The following is an 18,937-nucleotide window of genomic DNA, read 5'->3' as shown; positions in this document are numbered from 1 at the left end:
CAATTGAATTGAAATTTTATGTCCACACAAAAACCTGCACATGAATGTTTACAGCAGCTTTATTCATAATTGCCAAAATGTGGAAGCAACCAAGACGTCCATCAGTAGGTGAATGGATAAATAAACTGTGGTACACACAGAGAGTGGAATATTTTTCAGCACTAACAAGAAATTAGGTATCAAGCCATGAAAAGAAACTTAAATGCACATTACTAAGCGAAAGAAGCCAATCTGAAAAGGCTACGCATTGTATAATTCCAATTATATGACATTCTGGAAAAGGCAACGCTATAGAGACAGTGAAAAGATCAGTGGTTGGCAAGGGGTTCAGGAGGAGTGGGGAAAGGATGAAAAGGTGAAGCACAGGAAATTTTCAGGACAGTGAAACTATACTGTTAGACACTATAATGGTAGATACATGATATTTTGTATTTGTCAAAAGCTATAGAACTTTACAGCACAAAGAGTGAGTCTTATTGTCTGCAAATTTCAAAAAATCATTAAGGGGATTGGGGCAAGCCAGGAAAGAATTCAGGCTGTACTAACTGTACTACAAATATGCGAAATAACCTCACTGAAGGGGATGGGGGAAAGGTGCTGACCTAAATAACTTTGGAAATGAGTAGAGTCTATAAGACTAAAGGCAAAACGTACTGTACATAAATACTGGACTCTAGTCAATAAAGTTGTTTCTCATGGGTGTGTGGGTTAACAATTCTTATGCTGATATATATATATATATATATATATATATATATATATATATATATATATATATATACTTTAATCTAACAATAAGTGGATGGTGAATGGCTGGAGCCAGGTTTCTCACTGTTAGAATGGAAAGGAGAGGAACAAGTTGCAAGAACAGCCAAGGAGAGGAATACAGAATGAATTAGAGTTGGAAACATCAGAAAGAACTCGTGTTTAACTTTATAGAGATACAGATGGTTACATAATTTTAATAGATATAGGTATATGAATATATGGGATTATTATGTGCATATATATTTCTTTGTTTTGTCAGCTGAGAGAGCCTAAAAGAAACAACATCCCAGGAACAGTGAGCATACCTCGCCTCCAGATGTTGGTTTCTAATACCAAATTTCAATAATAGGAACCAAGGCTCCTTGGAGAGACGGCTGATTCTAAGACTGGGGCAAGAGATACACAAAATAAGCTTGGAGCACCTTGCAATGCCAGAAAGTAAGGAAGTGCCCCAAACACATACACACACAGTGACGGGGCATGTCAAAAGAGGCACAGGAGCCAAGTAAAAGAGCTCCCAAAGGTCAAGCTGGAACAATTTGAGCAAAAAAAAGAAGTAATATTGGGTTATAACTCAAAGTATAAAATAAGTATTCATGGGTCCATACAGATATAAACACGTAACTGAATAAAATAATAAATGGGGGAGTAGAGACAAATCTCGAGTGCAGAAGAATTCCAAATAATTTATGTAGATACTTCACCTTAAAGAAAGGAGAACATAACTCCCACCCCTTAAGTGCGGTCTGCACATAGAGACTTCCTTCCAAAGAATACAGTATAGAAAAGGGGAATAAAGAATAACTTACAGTGAAGAAACCTGCTAAACACTACATCAGTCAGGTGACCAGGGTCAACATCAACAGTCAGAAATCATGTTGATAGTCTATACCCTTGATATGTGATGAGAATAACACTTCTGTGATTTTCCTCCCCAAAACTCATAGCCCTACTCTAATCATGAGAAAAACTTTAGAAAAATGCTAATAGGGGCATTCTACAATATGACCAGTACTCTTCAAAACTATTAAAGTCATCAAAAACAAGGAAAGTTTGAGAAACTGTCATAGTCAAGAGGAGTGTAAGGAAACTAAATTAAATGAGGTGTCCTGGATAGGATCCCAGAAGAAAAATGACATTAGGTAAAAACTAAGAAACACAGAATAAACTATGGACTTTAGCTAATATATCAGTATCAGTTCACTAATCATAACAAAGGAATCACACTAATACATAATAAAATGTAATAATCGGGAAACGTGAGAGGAGGGGGAAATAGGGGAACTCTGTACTATCTGCTCAATTTTTCTGTAAATCGAAAACTTTTCTAAAAAAAATAGTCTATTAAGTTTTAAAAAGTGGTATATGATATAATCTTAACATTTTGAAAAAAAAAGGAGGGGGTAACTAGGTTAAATTCGTTCATTAACCCAACCTATTGAAATTTTCCTACATGCCAGTTAGGTACTGCAATAAAAACCAAAATATTAACAACAGTCATCTTTAAGTAGTGGCATTACAAGCATTTTTATCATCTTCCTACTTTTCTGTTTTCTAGATGTTCTAAATATGTGTTATGGAGTATGAAAAAAATAAGTAAAATAAAATATCATTATGCATGCATAAGGTAATATTACTCATAACTTGGTGAGCTAGGTTTTAATTTTTGTTCCTCGTTTTCATTTCACTCCACGGTAGTGAGCTGAGCTGGTCCATAGTTGTGAACAGGAAAGGAGGCCACGCAAGCGGAGAGAAAGTGGGGCATAAAGAATCCTGTGGGAGATGGACGGTGTGATTGTATACTTTATTCCTATAGATGATAAATATATGTGTTATTTTGAAGTTCTACTCCTCTTACTAAATTCTTACACATATCCTATGTAATTATATTTATATATACTAAAACTGTTAAAAGGGAATCAACAGGATATGATTATCCCCCAATGATGTGACGAAGGACAATTTGATATTTTTATTGTGACTTTACTTTTTCAGTTTCATTTCAAATTACTGCTTTGAAAGCCTTCCTTTCAAAATACTTTAGGAGTTCACACGTTAATTTAAGCACTTGTTCTGCACGTGTCATCTACTCAGGAGAATAAAATGACCCAAAGACAACCTCTTCCATCTGCTTCATTAGGTTTTTGTTTTTGCTTTTTTTTTTTTAATTAAAGTTTATTGGGGTGACAATTGTTAGTAAAGTTACATAGATTCCAGGTGTACAATTCTGTATTACATCATCTATAAATCCCATTGTGTGTTCACCACCCAGAGTCAGTTCTCCTTCCATCACCATATATTTGATCCCCCTTACCCTCATCTACCACCCCCGTCCCCCTTACCCTCTGGTAACCAACAAACTATTGTCTGTGTCTATGAGTTTTTGTTTCTCATTTGTTTGTCTTGTTCTTTTGTTGTTTTTGGTTTATATACCACATATCAGTGAAATCATATGGTTCTCTGCTTTTTCTGTCTGACTTGTTTCGCTTAGCATTATACTCTCAAGATCCATCCATGTTGTCACAAATGGTCCTATATCATCTTTTCTTACCGCCGAATAGTATTCCATTGTGTATATATACCACAACTTCTTTATCCATTCGTCTATCGAAGGACATTTTGGTTGTTTCCATGTCTTGGCCACCGTAAATAAAGCTGCAATGAACACTGGAGCACACGTGTCTTTATGGATAAATGTTTTCAGATTTTTTGGGTAGATACCCAGGAGAGGGATTGCTGCGTCATATGGTAATTCTATTTTTAATTTTTTGAGGAACCTCCACACTGCCTTCCATAACGGCTGCACCGGTCTGCATTCCCACCAACAGTGCATGAGAGTTCCTTTTTCTCCACAGCCTCTCCAACACTTGTTACTATTTGTCTTGTTGATGATAGCCATTCTAACTGGGGTGAGGTGATATCTCATTGTGGTTTTTATTTGCATTTCTCTGATGATTAGTGATGTTGAGCATTTTTTCATATGTTTATTTGCCGTTTGTATGTCCTCTTTAGAGAAATGTCTCTTCAGTTCCTCTGCCCATTTTTCAATTGGGTTGCTTGTTTTTTTTGTTGTTGAGTTGCATGAGTTCCTTGTATATTTTGGATATTAGCCCCTTATCGGAGGCACTGTTTGCAAAAATCTTCTCCCATTCAGTTGGTTGCCTCTTTTAGGTTTTTTTTTTTTAAATCTGATCTAAAAATACATCCACAACTTACTAGATGAACAAATGTATAACCAAGAAAACAAATAATCAAAAGAAAGGGTTATATGAGAGATTATCCGTATATATGTATTATATACAATTTCCAACTCATTTTATGATGCCAGCATAACCCTGATATTAAAACTTGATGAAGACATCAAGGAAAGAAAATTACAGACTAATATATAATACATGTGCCTTTCAATTTAGAAAATGAAGCCACTTATAGTGATTACGACCTGAAAGTGCCTGAGCAACCCTGCTCAGAAACACACTGCTCACCACTGAACAGAAAAGAGACTTGAAAAGGTCTCACGACATATCACCTCCTGCTTTTAACCAAGCTCACTCATCACTCTATCTGGTGGATTTTCTATTAAGTGATCAACCTGTTACGAACAAGATCTCTTGTAAGACTTCTATACATATCACATCCTGCCACATCAGGATGCCTTAGACTCCGGCAACTGCAAAACCCACTCTGAAAACCACCACTGCATAAGAACACTGTTGAGACACCTCTGACATCACAGCACTCACTATATATAACACCTAATGACCTTCCAGTGGTGAGTGAGCAATACCACATGGTGTAAATAAATACCCTCACATCAAAGGAAAAAGACAAAATCAGAAACATACCATAAACAATGCCACTTTTTTCTAAATGCCTTTATTCTTCAACAAAGAATAAAGTACTTTTTATATTCTATAATAAATCAAGTACTTATTATATTCTAATTACTGAAAAAGTGAATAAGATAAATCTAAACTCTTAAGAGTTTAGAGTCTAGCAAAGAATACAGACTGAAATAGACAATTAGAATATATTATGGTATGAGTTATAATAAGAAAAGTGAGGTGGCATAGGCCCATGGTAGAGGCACCTAGTCCAAAGAGAAAGGTAAGTCAGGGAAGACCTCTCAAAGACCTGACCTTTCATCTGAAACCCCCAAATTAGCAGGCCAAGTATGTATGTTGGGGATGGAAGGGAGTTGGTAGAATGAGGAAAAGAATGGCACAAGCATGGGGACGTCATGTGCAAAGGTCCTGAGGAGACAAATCTCACTCAGTTCAGTTGGAGAGACAGAAAGAACTTCAACTTGGAGAACAGAAGATAAAGGTTAGGGGCAAGAGAGACAATGGTGAAAGATTATTGTGGAAGGCAGGCTTATAGCAACATACAGCATTTTGTACTAAGAGTAATATATAATGATTTTAAGACCCATATTTAAAAGGTAAGCACACTTCTGGCAAAAATGCCTCTTCCTATTATAATTCATAGCTGCCCTAAAACACAGATTCCTCAGCTTCCAGGCAGCTTATCTATTCCAGGAAGTAAGAGTAGAGAAAGAAAATAGGAAAGAAAGACAGAAGGACAAAGGAACAGAGAGTAAGTGGAACACCATAGATATGATATGACCATTCTACCCTGGGAAAAACTGCTGCAGGATGTGAGTGAGGCCAGCTGAAAAGATTCTGACTTGGCAGGGTGCACCCAAGATCACTAGGTTTTGTAGACTGGTGAAAGTTTCTGACATTCCCCCAAATCTCCGACTCTGTCCATTTACAATGCTGCTCGTATTTACGTGGAGGAGAATGACATCTCATGGATCACATTTTTCAAACTACTAGAAGATAAAGGTTTCCTTCATCTGTTTTCTAAGTAATGCCCCTAATACACTGAAAGAAAAAAAAAACAAAAAACATTTAGGTCGGTGTTCCCTAACAGTTGCAAATGGTTTTTGTTGTTGTTGTTGTTGTTGATATATGTGTCTACAATTCAAAAGTTTGCTTCAATCAACCTTTTATATATATGGAGGCAGGATGAATGGCCAAATGCTGCTGAAAACAATTCCAACAACCAAAAACCCATCAGTGTTCCAGAAGGGATATCTTGCAAAAGTATTTGAACTACTAAAGCAGAACTCACATTTCTAAAAGAAGGATGGCATAAATTTCTGCCTATCCTGGCATTATACCCAAGAAAATATTTGAGATTTTTGTCTATATGCCAAAGGGTTGGTTGGCACAGGCTAAAGTGACTCACCAAATTAGTTCTATGAAATTTAATGCTGGGCAGTATTTCAGGACCTCTCTTTAGTAAAAACAAGTCCCCAAGTACTTGCAAATATTCTTTAAATGTGAATGGTTGTCCTGCTGGGTGCGAGCAGGGAAATATCCATTCTCATGCTGTTGATGATTTTATTGTCATTTCACCTCAACAGCCTTCTGCTGACTTCCGTCATCATTCCTCACCCCCTCTCTTAGCCTCCCTTCTCTTATCAGAGCACCTCCAAACCTGTTGGCAGCTGTACTTTCAATGGGAGATGGAGGTGGAGGTGAGGAGACAGGAGAGAAAGAGGACATGAGGAGAGGAAATTCTCTTCTTTTTCTCTGGATCCTTTCACTGGTTCTCATCTCCCACCTAGGTGAGGCCCCAGGATTCTCATTCTGGCCCATTATGTGGTCTCTTCCCTAATCCTCAGAACCCCACCTGGCTCCCACCCAGCTCCTCCCTGCTTTCCCAGCCCCAGGCATGGAGTCACTCCCCAGTCACAAATACCATCAGAGCCTGGAGTTAGGCAGCATGTAGAGAAAGGGTGGGATCCCACAGAGTGGCCCGGGCTTCAAGACAGAAAGGATGTCTGGAGGCCCAAGTTGGATGATCATCCCCATCAAAACCTTATGTCCACAGTCCTCCCCTCTAGGTACAATACTCACAAGGTAGGTTTTTCTTTTTTTTAATGGCCTAGCCTAGGAATCAGCTTAAAAAACATGGTTCTTTTTCTCATAAAAATTTGTTTCTATAGGAAAACACCTAAGTAAACATTGGAAAACTATTCACTGATGTAAAAAAAAAAAAAGAAAGAAAGAAATTCTAGGAGCAGGATGCTAGTCCGCCTCATCTTTGCTTAGATTTTCAATGATAGCTAGTGTATTTTTCTAACCAAAAAGAAAATGTTTACCTTGTAGATGCTTCATTCTGAACACTTTGAAGGAGTTAAAGCCTTAAAGACCAGACATCACCCCTCCAGGCTGGATGGAGAGGGGACCCTGTGTGGGGAAGGGTGTTGGGGTGAAGGGGCAGGGAGGAAGGTTTGTTGGGATTAGGGAGCAGAAGAGAGAGGAGACAAAGGGGAGGAGGGACACCCAGGTGCCCTCTGTTTGGAGTGATGGTGGCCGACAGGGAGCAAAACTGTTTGCATCATCCTCAGGACTTCCAGGAATGAACTGCTAATAAGAAAGCATCCTTTCCAGTAACAGACTATACCCACCCACCTTGCCATGCCCAGCAAACCACACCTGCCGAACCACAACAATCTCTACTTTGGAAATACAAATAGAAAACCACCTTTCATTCTAGATACCTGGGTATCCTGTACATTAAATTAAAGATCACAACTATCCCTTTAAGTTACATATTGCTATTTTACAAAAGACACCAGCACAGTGGCTAATCCAACTTCTACAGTCTCATTGACAGCTTCTGGTAGAAACAAACAAATATTCCTGATTCCCTGTCACAGGCACACTGAAGATATTAGACCATTAGGCTATCTGCGGTCACTCTTAAATATCTCACTAAAATCAAACCTCAACCAGCAGTGTTTACCGTATTTTGCAGTGTATAATGCGCACCCACATTTTTGGCCCAAACTTTGAGGGGAGAAAATCTTTCGTTTTAATTTTTTAATTCAAATTTTTATTTGTTTACATTTAGGTACTTGTTTTTTGTATTATAAAGGCATTTTAGCATTAATTTTTTTTACATATTATGGTACAAGAAATTTTATGTAAAAAATAATTACAAAACACAAGAACAGATACAAGGTACAAGACATTTTATGTACCAGTGACAAATTTATGATATTTACGCATCATAGAAGGCCAAGAACTCTTCATCATTGCAAGTTTGTCATAAGTTCAACAAAACCGATTATTGTATTCCAGGGTATTATTTTGCATATGGATATCGTTATTGATTTCTAGAGTTACACTTTTAACTCATAAGCATAAATAAAGGAATTTAAAACATTTATATAGATATGGAATTAGTACTACCCATGTATAACGTGCATCCTTATTTTTCCCTCACAAATTTGGGCCAAAAAAGTGCGCACTATACATGGCAAAATACGGTAATTTTTCTACCCTAATAATGGAAGGCTTTCTGTTGTCTTTTTTCATACCAATTAAATAAAAGTATCATAATGGGGGGTAAATGACTTTCAGTTTGTATAGAACTTGTTTTAAACCTTGCATTAAACTTTTGATCAGGTAATTAATTATAATACTTAAGGGATATATTTTTTGCCTTTTTTTAAAGGGTAAACTTGTTGGCAAGGTTAAAATCACACCCACCAGCTTTGTTTTGGCTCACAGGAAGTTGTCAACATACGACAGAGAAATTTTTGGCCTGTTCTGGTTCTAGTTTGCTTCAACCTGCTGATTGTTTCTGTCCCATGACCCAAGAAATGTGTCGTGTTTATGTTTTTAATTCTCCTCCTACCTCCTGTGGGGGGTGGGGGAGGAAATGACAATACCTATATACTCACAGCACAGGAAAAACAAAAACCAAAAATTAAAACACAGAGAGTACTTTAGATTAAGTTTTAACTAGTGGCCAGACTAAAAATCTAGGATTAATAGGTCTGCAATCTTCATTTGGGAGTCTAAGAGTCTATCTTCAAGAAATATTTGCATATGTACACAAAAATGCACATACAGATGTGCTCCCTTCAGCACTGTGTAAATATAAAAAATTTGGAAACAACCTAAACATCCACCAATAGGAGAACAGTTAAATAAATTTTTAACTATTGTGCAGCAGTACACACACACACAGTGATAGATGGATTCACACGGAAAAGTATGCAACATTGCTCTGTTAAAAAAATCAAATTGTCCATGTATTTCTATGTTGTGCAATTATTCTACAATAATATATCCAGGAGTTATTTTTGTATTTAATAATAAAATACATGGACCAGAACATCCACCAGGATGTCTAAAAATAAAAAGACTGCAATACCAAGTGTTGGTGAGGATATGGTGCAACTGAAGCACACATACATTGCTGGTGGGACTGTAAAATAGGTACATTCACTGTGAAAAACTGTTGATAGTTTACAATAAAATTAAATATATGCCTACTCTATGACCCAGTAATTCACTCCTAGATATTTATTCAAGAAAAATGAGCACTCATGTTCACAAAACAAGCATGCTTATAGCAGCTGTATTCATGATAACCCAAAACTGAAAAACTCTATGTCCCTCAGCAAAAGCATGGATGATAAATAAATTATGGGATAGTCACACAATGGAATACTACTTAGCAAAAAAGATAAGCTAAAACTGAGACACACAACAACATGGATATCTCTCACCATTGCATTGAGGACACACAAAAGAGATCATACTGCTTGTGTGAAGTTCCATAACTAGAAAGGAAATTCTCTCGGCTGATGGTGACTTTTATGTCTTGATCTGGGTGGTAGTCACCAGGTATGTACATATATTAAAGTCATCCTGTTGTAACATTTAAGATTGGTGCATTTTATATACCTTAAAAGTACTGAGAAGGAAGGAAGAAAAGAAGAAAGGGAGGGAGGGATGAAGGGAGGAAGGAGGGAGGGAATAATGGATGAAAAGGTTCACAAAAGAAGATATCAGAAAGGAAAACTATTTTAAAGGGAGCGTGATTTTAAGGAGGTTTATTACAATGCAGTTAAGAGAGATTTTCTGTAGCTACGTACCCCAGTATCCTTCTCATACTAGATTTATAATATACAGCACTTTAATTCCAATTCAAATACAATATTGATTTTAAGTAAGTATAAATATGTGCCACTGGATTCATTTTAGTAAAGTTCGTATTATATGAATAAAAATTTCACTATAAGATACTAATATTAGAATGTCAACAATGTCAGAAGGACAGAAGGAGGCCCTAGATGAGAATTTAAGTAATTCATAAATGATTTTATCAAAGCCATCAGCCTTCAGGAAAGCTTGCTCTCTGGATGCTAAGAACTGTTCTTGAGCCCACATCTGTCTTATCTTCCATGAAAAGCTGAATAGTAAAATTAAACAGTGAAACTCAAAGACTCCAAACCTGAAAAGCCATCTGTTACAATCACCTAACCTATAATGCAGTACTGACAAACCAGAAAAGCAAGCAATGAACTTGGAAACACAGGGGAAATAAATATGAATAAATGTAGCAGAAATTATAGGATTTCTGTATGGTGTAATGGTTTATAACATGAAAAAATTTGATCTATAATAGTTTTGTCAATATATTAAAATTCTCAGATGATGGTACAACTTGAAACTTACCTTATTTTTCCTATATTTAAAATGATTAAAAATTGGTTAAGTATTACACTTACATAATGAGGTAAAAATGTTATTATCTTAATAGCTAGCTCTAGAATTCCTCTTAGGGAGAAAACTCTCATTATTTGTCAAAGTATCTTGTTTCTGTATGTGTGGGTGTTGGTAGGAACCTACGCAACTAAACAGATACATAAACTGCCTTTTCATGTGGCAAGGAAAAAAATTTTTTTGAATTTACTTTGCTCCAGATAGGATAAAGGGAGAAAGTGTCAGTGAGAAGGCATAAGGCTGGGAATCACACCAGATAAAGGGCCCGAGGGCACTCTCTGATGACTAGAGTAGCAAAAGGGCATTTAGGAATAGGGAGGTCTAATATTCAGATTGAACTCATTTGCATTACCGCAATGTAAGCCCCTCCTCCTTCGCCCTGCACCCTCTGAATCTCCAGTGATGTCTTCTATACTCACAGGGACTTCATAAGGGGAGGCTTTTATGGAAATTGAGGACAGGGCTATATCTAGGCCACAGCTTCTCAACCTGGGCGCAACTGACATTTTGGGCTGCATAATTCTTTGCCGTGGGGACTGCACTGTAGGAAGTTTAGCAGCATCCCTGGCCTCTTCCCACTAGATGCCAGTCGCACCCTCCCTAGTTGTAATGATGAAAAAATGTCTCCATATGCTGCCAAAAGTCCCCTGAGAAACAAAATCACCCCAGTTGGGAACCACCTGTTTACGTCTATATTACCCAGGACAAAAAGAGCATGTGCCCAAACCGAGGAGCCTAGAAGGAATTACCCAGATCTTGAGGAGATGTTTGAGGTTCCTTGGAGAGTAGATATTACCTAGAATTCAAAAGGCCTGGGCAGCCCACCTAACGTCTAGGCTATACCCACAATCAAGCTCAAATACTTCTACCAACTTTTTTTAAACTGGCAAACAAAAAGGGAGAAAAGGAAGAGTAAACCTTGCATTTTTTTCAACTGAGAGTCATACAAAAATACTATTTTTACATGCAAAGATAAGGAATATATTATCTTTCCTAAGTTAGCCATGAAGCTAACTTCTTTTTTCCTTCCTCCATAAAATTTCCCCTAGAAATAATCACTGGACTCTGATCTAAGGACGGAAGGAAATGGTGGAGACCTTGAAAGAAGCCCTACAAACCTCCCCCAATTTAGAGAAGCAAGGATGAACAACCAACACAAAAGGCCACGTCTGGAAGCTACAAAGATAGATCAATAGGACTTCCTCAAAGAAAATATATCTTTTAATTTTATTTACCAAATGCTTAATGGTGTTTAACACATTCCAGATAAATTATTTTCAAATATTTATTCTTGTATTCGTCATGTAAATTCTATGAGATAGGTAATATTATTATCTCCATTTTACAGATAAGCAAATTGAGACCCAAAGTCAAATAGGTAGTAAGAAAAGTGGCCGAGCAGGATTTGAATCTAGGCAAATTTAACACAAAGAAAATATACAGGACTTACGAGAAAACACTAAAGTCCAAAAAGAAAAGACCATCTTGGAGAACCAAAGAAAAATGCCTCCCTCTAAAGTAGATTTATTAAAGAACAGAAACATTTAGAAAATTTCTAATCATATTCTCAACAACATCCAAAAAGTCACTATATCTATAAGCCAAAGCTTTATAGAAGTTAATCAAAAAAAAAACAATGAATGATGAGCAAACAATACATGGAAATTTTAAAAAAATAAATAAATGCTGACTTAAAACCATAATGAAGTCAGTGACAGATGAGACAATAAAAGAGATGAAACTTGGGCGGCCAGATGGCTCAGTTGGTTAGAGCGTGAGCTCTCAACAACAAGGTTGCCGGTTTGATTCCCGCATGGGATGGTGGGCTGTGCCCCCTGCAACTAAAGATTGAAAAGGGCGACTGGACTTGGGGCTGAGCTGCGGCCCCCACAACTAGATTGAAGGACAACCACTTGGAGCTGATAGGCCCTGGAGAAGCATATTGTTCCCCAATATTCCCCAATAAAAATTAAAAAAAAAGAGAGAGATGAAACAGAGAGAGTAGATCAGCGTTGTTTATGTATATAAATCCCAGTATGACAGAATGAAACAGATGGAGCAGAAGCAATGATAATAGAAAAAAACTTTCCCAAGTTAAAGAAGGACCTGAATCTGTAGATCAAAATGATTCACTATATACCAGACAAAATTATTAAATAGTGTAAGACCTTGACACTAACTAGTGCCATGTTTGAAAGCAAAAGAAAAATATCCTATGAACATCTAGGCAGGAGGTAGGAGGAATGGGTTATAAAAGAAATAAATATATCAGGCTGGCATCAGACTTCTCCACAAAACTGGAAAAGATAATGGAAGAATTTCTAGAGGTTGAGTTTGGAAGGAAGAAGAAGGAAGAGGGAAAGTGTGACCCTAGAACCTCATGCGCACAGCTAAGTTTATATGAAACTAGATAGACACATACTTAAACCTGCAGGGCTCAGTAAGTGTAGTATCAAAGTACCCTTCCTAAGAAATTCACTCAACATTATATTTTAGGTTGTCACCTACTAGGGCTTTATGTACCGTCCACAACTGTAGCCACAACTGGCTACTGGGTAGCTGAAATGTAGCTAGTACAATTGAGGAACCGAATTTTTTCTTTTATTTAATGTTAGTTCATTTAAACACCCACATGTAGCTAGTGGCGACTACTATATTAGCATAGTCCAAATATCTAAGAGATTCAATAGGGTTTAAGCATGAAAAAGCCATGATACAAAAAGTAAGCAATGAACAAGTTAAACAGGACAAAAATATTATAAGGATGATTTTAAAATATTATGCAAATGTTAATAACTTTTGTAATATAATATACATAATAAAAACATTAGTAATTCTCTGAGTCTAAAAATCTCAGATTATATTAGCAATTTCACATTTCACACTGGAGGAAAGAGCCAAAAGATAAATATTCACTCTTAATGTTGCTAAGGACATGTTTTTATTTGTTTTGGTTTTTTAAGCCATAAGGGTAAAACTACTAGTAGACTAAAACCAGGGTGTATAACTTCTAAATCACTTAAAAGAAAAAAAATACATGATCTAAGAAAATCTTCAGGAGACAAGAGCAAGTGAAACAGTGTAAGTGGAAAAATCAGTATACAAAACTATATACACAATATGTCCTAACTTTTAAAGTATGTACATGTAATAAAAACTGAAAGAAATACATGAAAATTTAACAATTGTTGACTATGGGTCACTGTATATCATTGTGTGTTTTCTAAATAATCTACAATGAGCATTATTACTTTTATAATCAGAAAGATCTAACATAAAAAAGAAATAGAAGTATGGTCATAATTCATGTCTCAGAATTCAACTGACCAGTTACCCCACCTATATAGAAGACCATCCACTATCAAAAATTAAGCAAAAACGACTCTGAGCAGCCAAAATACAAGTCACAAAGGCCACACCTAAAGGTTTGGGTACCGTGTTCATCAAAACAGCCCTTCATACGTTCTTTTACACATATCGTAATTCCAACAAACTTGATTATTTAATGTTCCAGTGGCACTGGGAATACAGATACACTGACAGCAGTGCAAAGTGATAAGTTGGGCCTAACAGTAGGAAAAAAGTGACAAAAATATAAAACAGACATAGACATTCACAAAGCAGTCCAGGTGCAATTATTGCAGAAACATCCCTAAAACAGGATTTTAATTTTATTTACCAAACACTTAATAGTGTTTCATAATTCCAGTTACTATTCTAAGTTCTTTTCAAATATTTAGTCCTTTATTTATAATATAAATACTATTATTATCTCCATTTTACAGATGAGCAAACTGTAAAGTATGATAGACTTTATCACACTATCGTAAAGTACGATAACAGATATTCACTACAACTCTGAGTTAAAGTGTTCAAGGGAGATCCCTTTGAACACAGACTGACTGGTTGAGAAGATGAGAAAAACTCCTAATGCATTTTAGAAAAAAAATTGATCACAAATGTTTATAATAAAAAAGTTAGAGTGCTTAAGGAGAATATCCTCGGTTATCCTGAGCAGTTACTCCTGCGAGTTCCATAGAGTTGGCGGTTTACTACATTAAAAGGATTTTACAGTTGGCTGCATCGACCAATACAAATCTGGAGAACAATCTGGAAGGAAATGATTAATGACCATTCTTTCCAAGGAAGTTTAAAAATAAGTAACCATAGGCACATCAGAATCAGCATTAACACAGCAATCGCTACGAAATGCAGCTGGGTTGTGGATGTTATTTTGGCTTTAATCCATATTCTGAGCAGGACTTAGGTACCTTGCAGGTAGTTGGGCCCTATCAACTATTAGGGTAAAGACAATAGACCCCATTCCTTCACACAGGACACACTGTGAGCCAAAGAAATATTTATTCTCCCTCCTTCCTACTTGTCTCCTGTGCTTCTGACTTCAAATGCAGGACTAGAAAGACAAGGAAGAAACTGATTGTGTTTATATCTGTGGAACAAAGATTATGCAAACTGCCAGCACTCCATTGTTTTTATTTTCATCATGGTTATCACAAAACAAAAACAAAAAGATAGCCTCTACATCTGAAGCCTGATTATTTGAAAACAGCCCTGAATATTTCCTCCTGTTTCAATAATGCAGTAAATGCCCTTCATTTTACTTATCTATAAGGTACTTATTTGCTGATACAGACTAGTTACTATTTCTATTTGAGAGCTTGACAGTCTATCTGAGGAAGCTGTTTCCTGAGTTATACTAGTAGTCTCTCAATGCTTTAACACTTGCCAAAAATCCAAGAAAGGATTTTTTTTTTTTAATTCCACACATACACCTCCAGGCCTAACAACAGAAAAATATAATCACAATCTTGGTTAATGGCCCTTTAGCACTCTGACCTCTCCAAGCTTCTATTTGTCTTTTGTTTGTTCCTTTTTCTTTAAAATAACCTTCCTGGTTGTTTTTTCCTGATTACAAAATCATTACTTGGCCATTGTCACAATTCAAAAAACACAAAGATATATGAAATATAGTTAATAATCTCTCTCTTCCACCCTCTCACTCCCCTCCCAAGGAAACCAATGTTAACAGCTTAGTGTATATTCTTTCTTTCTTCTTCCTAGGATTGCACAAACATTTTTCAGACAAAAATGGGATGTTATATATATTATCGTACACCTTGTTTTTTAGTCTTAAAAATATGTTATGGATATTTTCTAAGCCTATCCATCACATCTTTTTTTTTTAATTTATTGGGGTGACAATTGTTAGTAAAATTACATAGATTTCAGGTGTGCAATTCTGTATCACATCATCCATAACCATCACATCTTTTTTAATGGCTGCAAAATATTCCCTAAGATGAATAATTCATTCATACCATTGCCCCACCTTTCCCAACTCACGGATATTAAGGACGGATCTTTATATATGTTTCATGTCCTTTAATTTCAGTAACACAGATTCCTAGAAGTGGAGTTTCTGGGTTGAATGAAATATTTTGAAATGTCTAAAATTTTATCCTCAAACAAAATTAATTTTAGACCAGAATTTCTGCTCCCTTCTTCATTATACAAAATTTTGGCATAAACCTTTCACAAATTTTTGCATATTTTATTGTTTAAAGCACACCCATTATGTCAAAAACACCCGTCACTTATGCCCATGTAGTTATAATTAAATAAATGCTTAAGTTATGGCTGTGATGGCCCACATTAAATCACTGTGCAAATGCTTGTGCCTTGGTTTATGAAAACAGTAATTCATTGTGGAAACTCCACCCCCACGGCCATGTGGCAGCACTAAAGTGACAGCCCTCTCACCCTGTAACTCCCTCCACTGAGTGATGATATAGAGATCAGGACCTACATATTTTCTAATTGTCAACAGTCAACCTTAAAAAGTATGTGAGGGGAGAAACAAGTAAACAGCAACATACGCTAAATTGAAAGCAATTATGGGTTTCTAATATCCACAATTTGTAGTACAATGAGTAATTCTGCTGGTCTAGGCCAGAGACAGTGTTCCATAAAAACCAAAGCCTATAACCAATATGTTGCTATGATTACATGAACCTTTCAGAAACATATTTTTTAAACATTTTTCAATAGAATTGTTGGTTGAATCCTACCTTTACATTTTTTTCTCTGTTTCAGATTCAAACTCTAATTGCAAACTTTTTTTAAAGGCCTTCAAGAAATACATTAACTAATGAAGTTCCTTAAAATTTAATCTCAGACTCTTCCATATATTCTAAAGACCAGAGCACCAGCGGAGATTGTTAAAACACAGCAAGTTTGATACAGAAGTATGTGACACACGATTAATCTCCATTCATACCCTGCTCTACTTGTCAGCAAACAAAGGTTCTGCTTTAGAAGGAGATCTGAAGACTTCAATTAAAACCAGTCAGCTAACAAGAAAATAATCTAAGCTAAAGGAAGGTGGCAGGTGCAGAAATGAGTTGTTTACCAAAGTGTCAGTTTTGAACAATAAAGAACTGCACATCAAAAATGTCGAAGGAGAGGATTTCATTGCAAGTCTCTGAAAATAAAAAGGAATTTTCTACGGAGGCTGCACACAAAACAGAAGTGTAGTTTAACGAGCTTGTAAAATAGGTTTCCTCTCATCAAATGACAGATACCAATAAAAAGAATCACTTTGTATCTTTAAATGCAAGGGCAGAATTAAACTTTTTGCCACAGTTCCTTCTTTCCGGGAAACCACACTTAACAGCCTCTCTACACAATGAATATTGAATCAACAGCAGAGGGAAGGCTGGATGGTTTCTTCTCAGATACCCAAATGATATTCTTTTAACCTGCAGACACTTTTCTGCTCTGAAATTTTACATTTACTCGGGTCATAGAAGTAAAACAGATTTTGGAAAGTTCACCTCAAAATAAATATCTAGTTGACAGCTTTTACACAGAAACAGTCCTGAATGGAAACAATGATGCAAACAGAGACTAAAAGGACTTGCCAAATATTTGATTAGGAGGCATTTATACCAAGATAACAAAGTAATGGAGGTACAAAAACCAATTAAATCCAGAGAAAGTGAAAAAATTACTGCTTGCCAAAAGTATGACCTGCCCAAAGCAGGCCATCTGTTAAATACATGTCAAAAATGTCACTGACATGCCAAAAGGCTTAGTTCTGACTTTCCTCCCGGGACCCTTATGGCAGCACAGATTCCAGGCCTCTGTCTTTTCAAGAAGGTCAGTTACAGGAAAACAGGTTACTTTCACCAAAAAAAAAAAAAGTGTGAACTGAGCAGATGCTATTGCCCATTAGTACAAGTCTCTTTGGAGTGTTAGGAAGATGTGTTGAGTGTGAGTATGGCCTTCCCCGCTTAGGCACTTGAGTTTGCAGGTGAACACACCAGTGGGGCACTTCTAGAACAAGAAAAAATGGGATACTGAGGGTCAGCCTGCCCTGGGCGGATAATGAGTCCCCAGAAGACTGCAGGCTGGCAGAGAGGGAAGCCAGGGGTTTTGGCGCTGACACAAACTCATTAACCCCCAAGCCTTGGCCACAGGATCCCATGAGCCCCTCACAATCCCCTTGAGGGCCTCAGGGACCTCTAAGCAAGAGGGTGAGGGTCTTCTGTGAGAGATGGTGAGAGTCCTGAATTGGGGAGGGAGGAGGGTACAAACGGACAGGCCTGAGGAAATCATCGTAAGGAAAAAGAGACAGATTAAAGGTCAGGCCAGGTGGCGTGGAGCGGGGACCACGAACCTGGCCTGCGGTTGTTCAGAAGCCTGGGAGGCTAAGTGGAGCGGTGGCGACGCCTTGAGAAAAAAGAAAGTGCGGAACTGAGGGGAGTGCAAGAGCCCCTGAGGTAGGAGGAGGAAAATCTGGCTTTGCAGGGTTGAGGACTCTAAAAGCCTTGAGGTTCTAGAAGGTGGTGAGTGATGAAAAGAAAGCCCAGCCTTGGGAGGCGCTGGCGTCTCCTTTCCTGCCCTCAGCTCAGCACTGGAGGGACTTCCCGGAGGGCCAGGGCGTTACCTGCCAGGAGCCAACGGATCTCCTCGGGGAGGACGACGGCGGCCTGCATTTGCTGGGGCGGAGGGGAGGCCGAGTGTGTGGCAGGAGAGCGGCCGTGAAGGCCTGGTGCAGAGGCCGGCGGACCGACGGCAAGGCGTGGGCGGCACGGCGAAGGCACCTGTACCTCTGTCGCCACCGCCGCCGCGGACGCCGCGGGGCTGCGCCGCAGGGCGGGGCTGCGCTCAGGAAGTGGCGCTCGCGGGCGGGGGCACCCGGGACAGGCGGGGGCTGGGGGTGGGGGGCGACGGGGAGACACCTGTTCGCCGTGCACACGCCATTCCCGCAGGCGCCCGGAGGGAGAAAGATCGCGGGATGCCACACCAGGCAGGGCCCAAGCGGTGCGGCTCTAGACCTCCCACCAAAACAAAAGACTAAACGCGACTCCAGGGAACCTTGTCTCTCGGAGACTTCGCATCCTAAGCACTGAACAACTGGCCTCAAGGGGCTGGTGCGAAAGCCACGGTGGTGCCCCAGAAGGGGCGTGGGGCACAGAATCCGAGGTCCCCACCAAGCCTAGCAGCACTCAGTTCCGGATCCAGTTCGCACATCCACACCCAGAAACCAG

At 38.1% G+C, this 18,937-nt stretch overlaps 1 protein-coding gene across 1 annotated transcript in view; it reads right to left on the bottom strand.

Annotated features, from left to right (window-relative positions):
* SKAP1 (src kinase associated phosphoprotein 1) overlaps positions 1–18,512 on the bottom strand; it is a 277,253-nt gene extending 258,741 nt beyond the window's left edge. Inside the window, exon 1 of the mRNA XM_033090442.1 lies at positions 18,334–18,512. Coding sequence (XP_032946333.1) covers positions 18,334–18,382 — 49 coding nt within the window. The 5' untranslated portion in view covers positions 18,383–18,512. The remainder of the gene's footprint in view (positions 1–18,333) is intronic.
* Positions 18,513–18,937: the final 425 nt, after the last annotated feature.

Source organism: Rhinolophus ferrumequinum, chromosome 21 (assembly GCF_004115265.2).
Source record: "Rhinolophus ferrumequinum isolate MPI-CBG mRhiFer1 chromosome 21, mRhiFer1_v1.p, whole genome shotgun sequence".
Classification (NCBI taxonomy): domain Eukaryota; kingdom Metazoa; phylum Chordata; class Mammalia; order Chiroptera; family Rhinolophidae; genus Rhinolophus; species Rhinolophus ferrumequinum.
The sequence above is the reverse complement of the archived record's forward strand: the minus strand, read 5'-3'. Positions and strand labels throughout refer to the sequence as shown.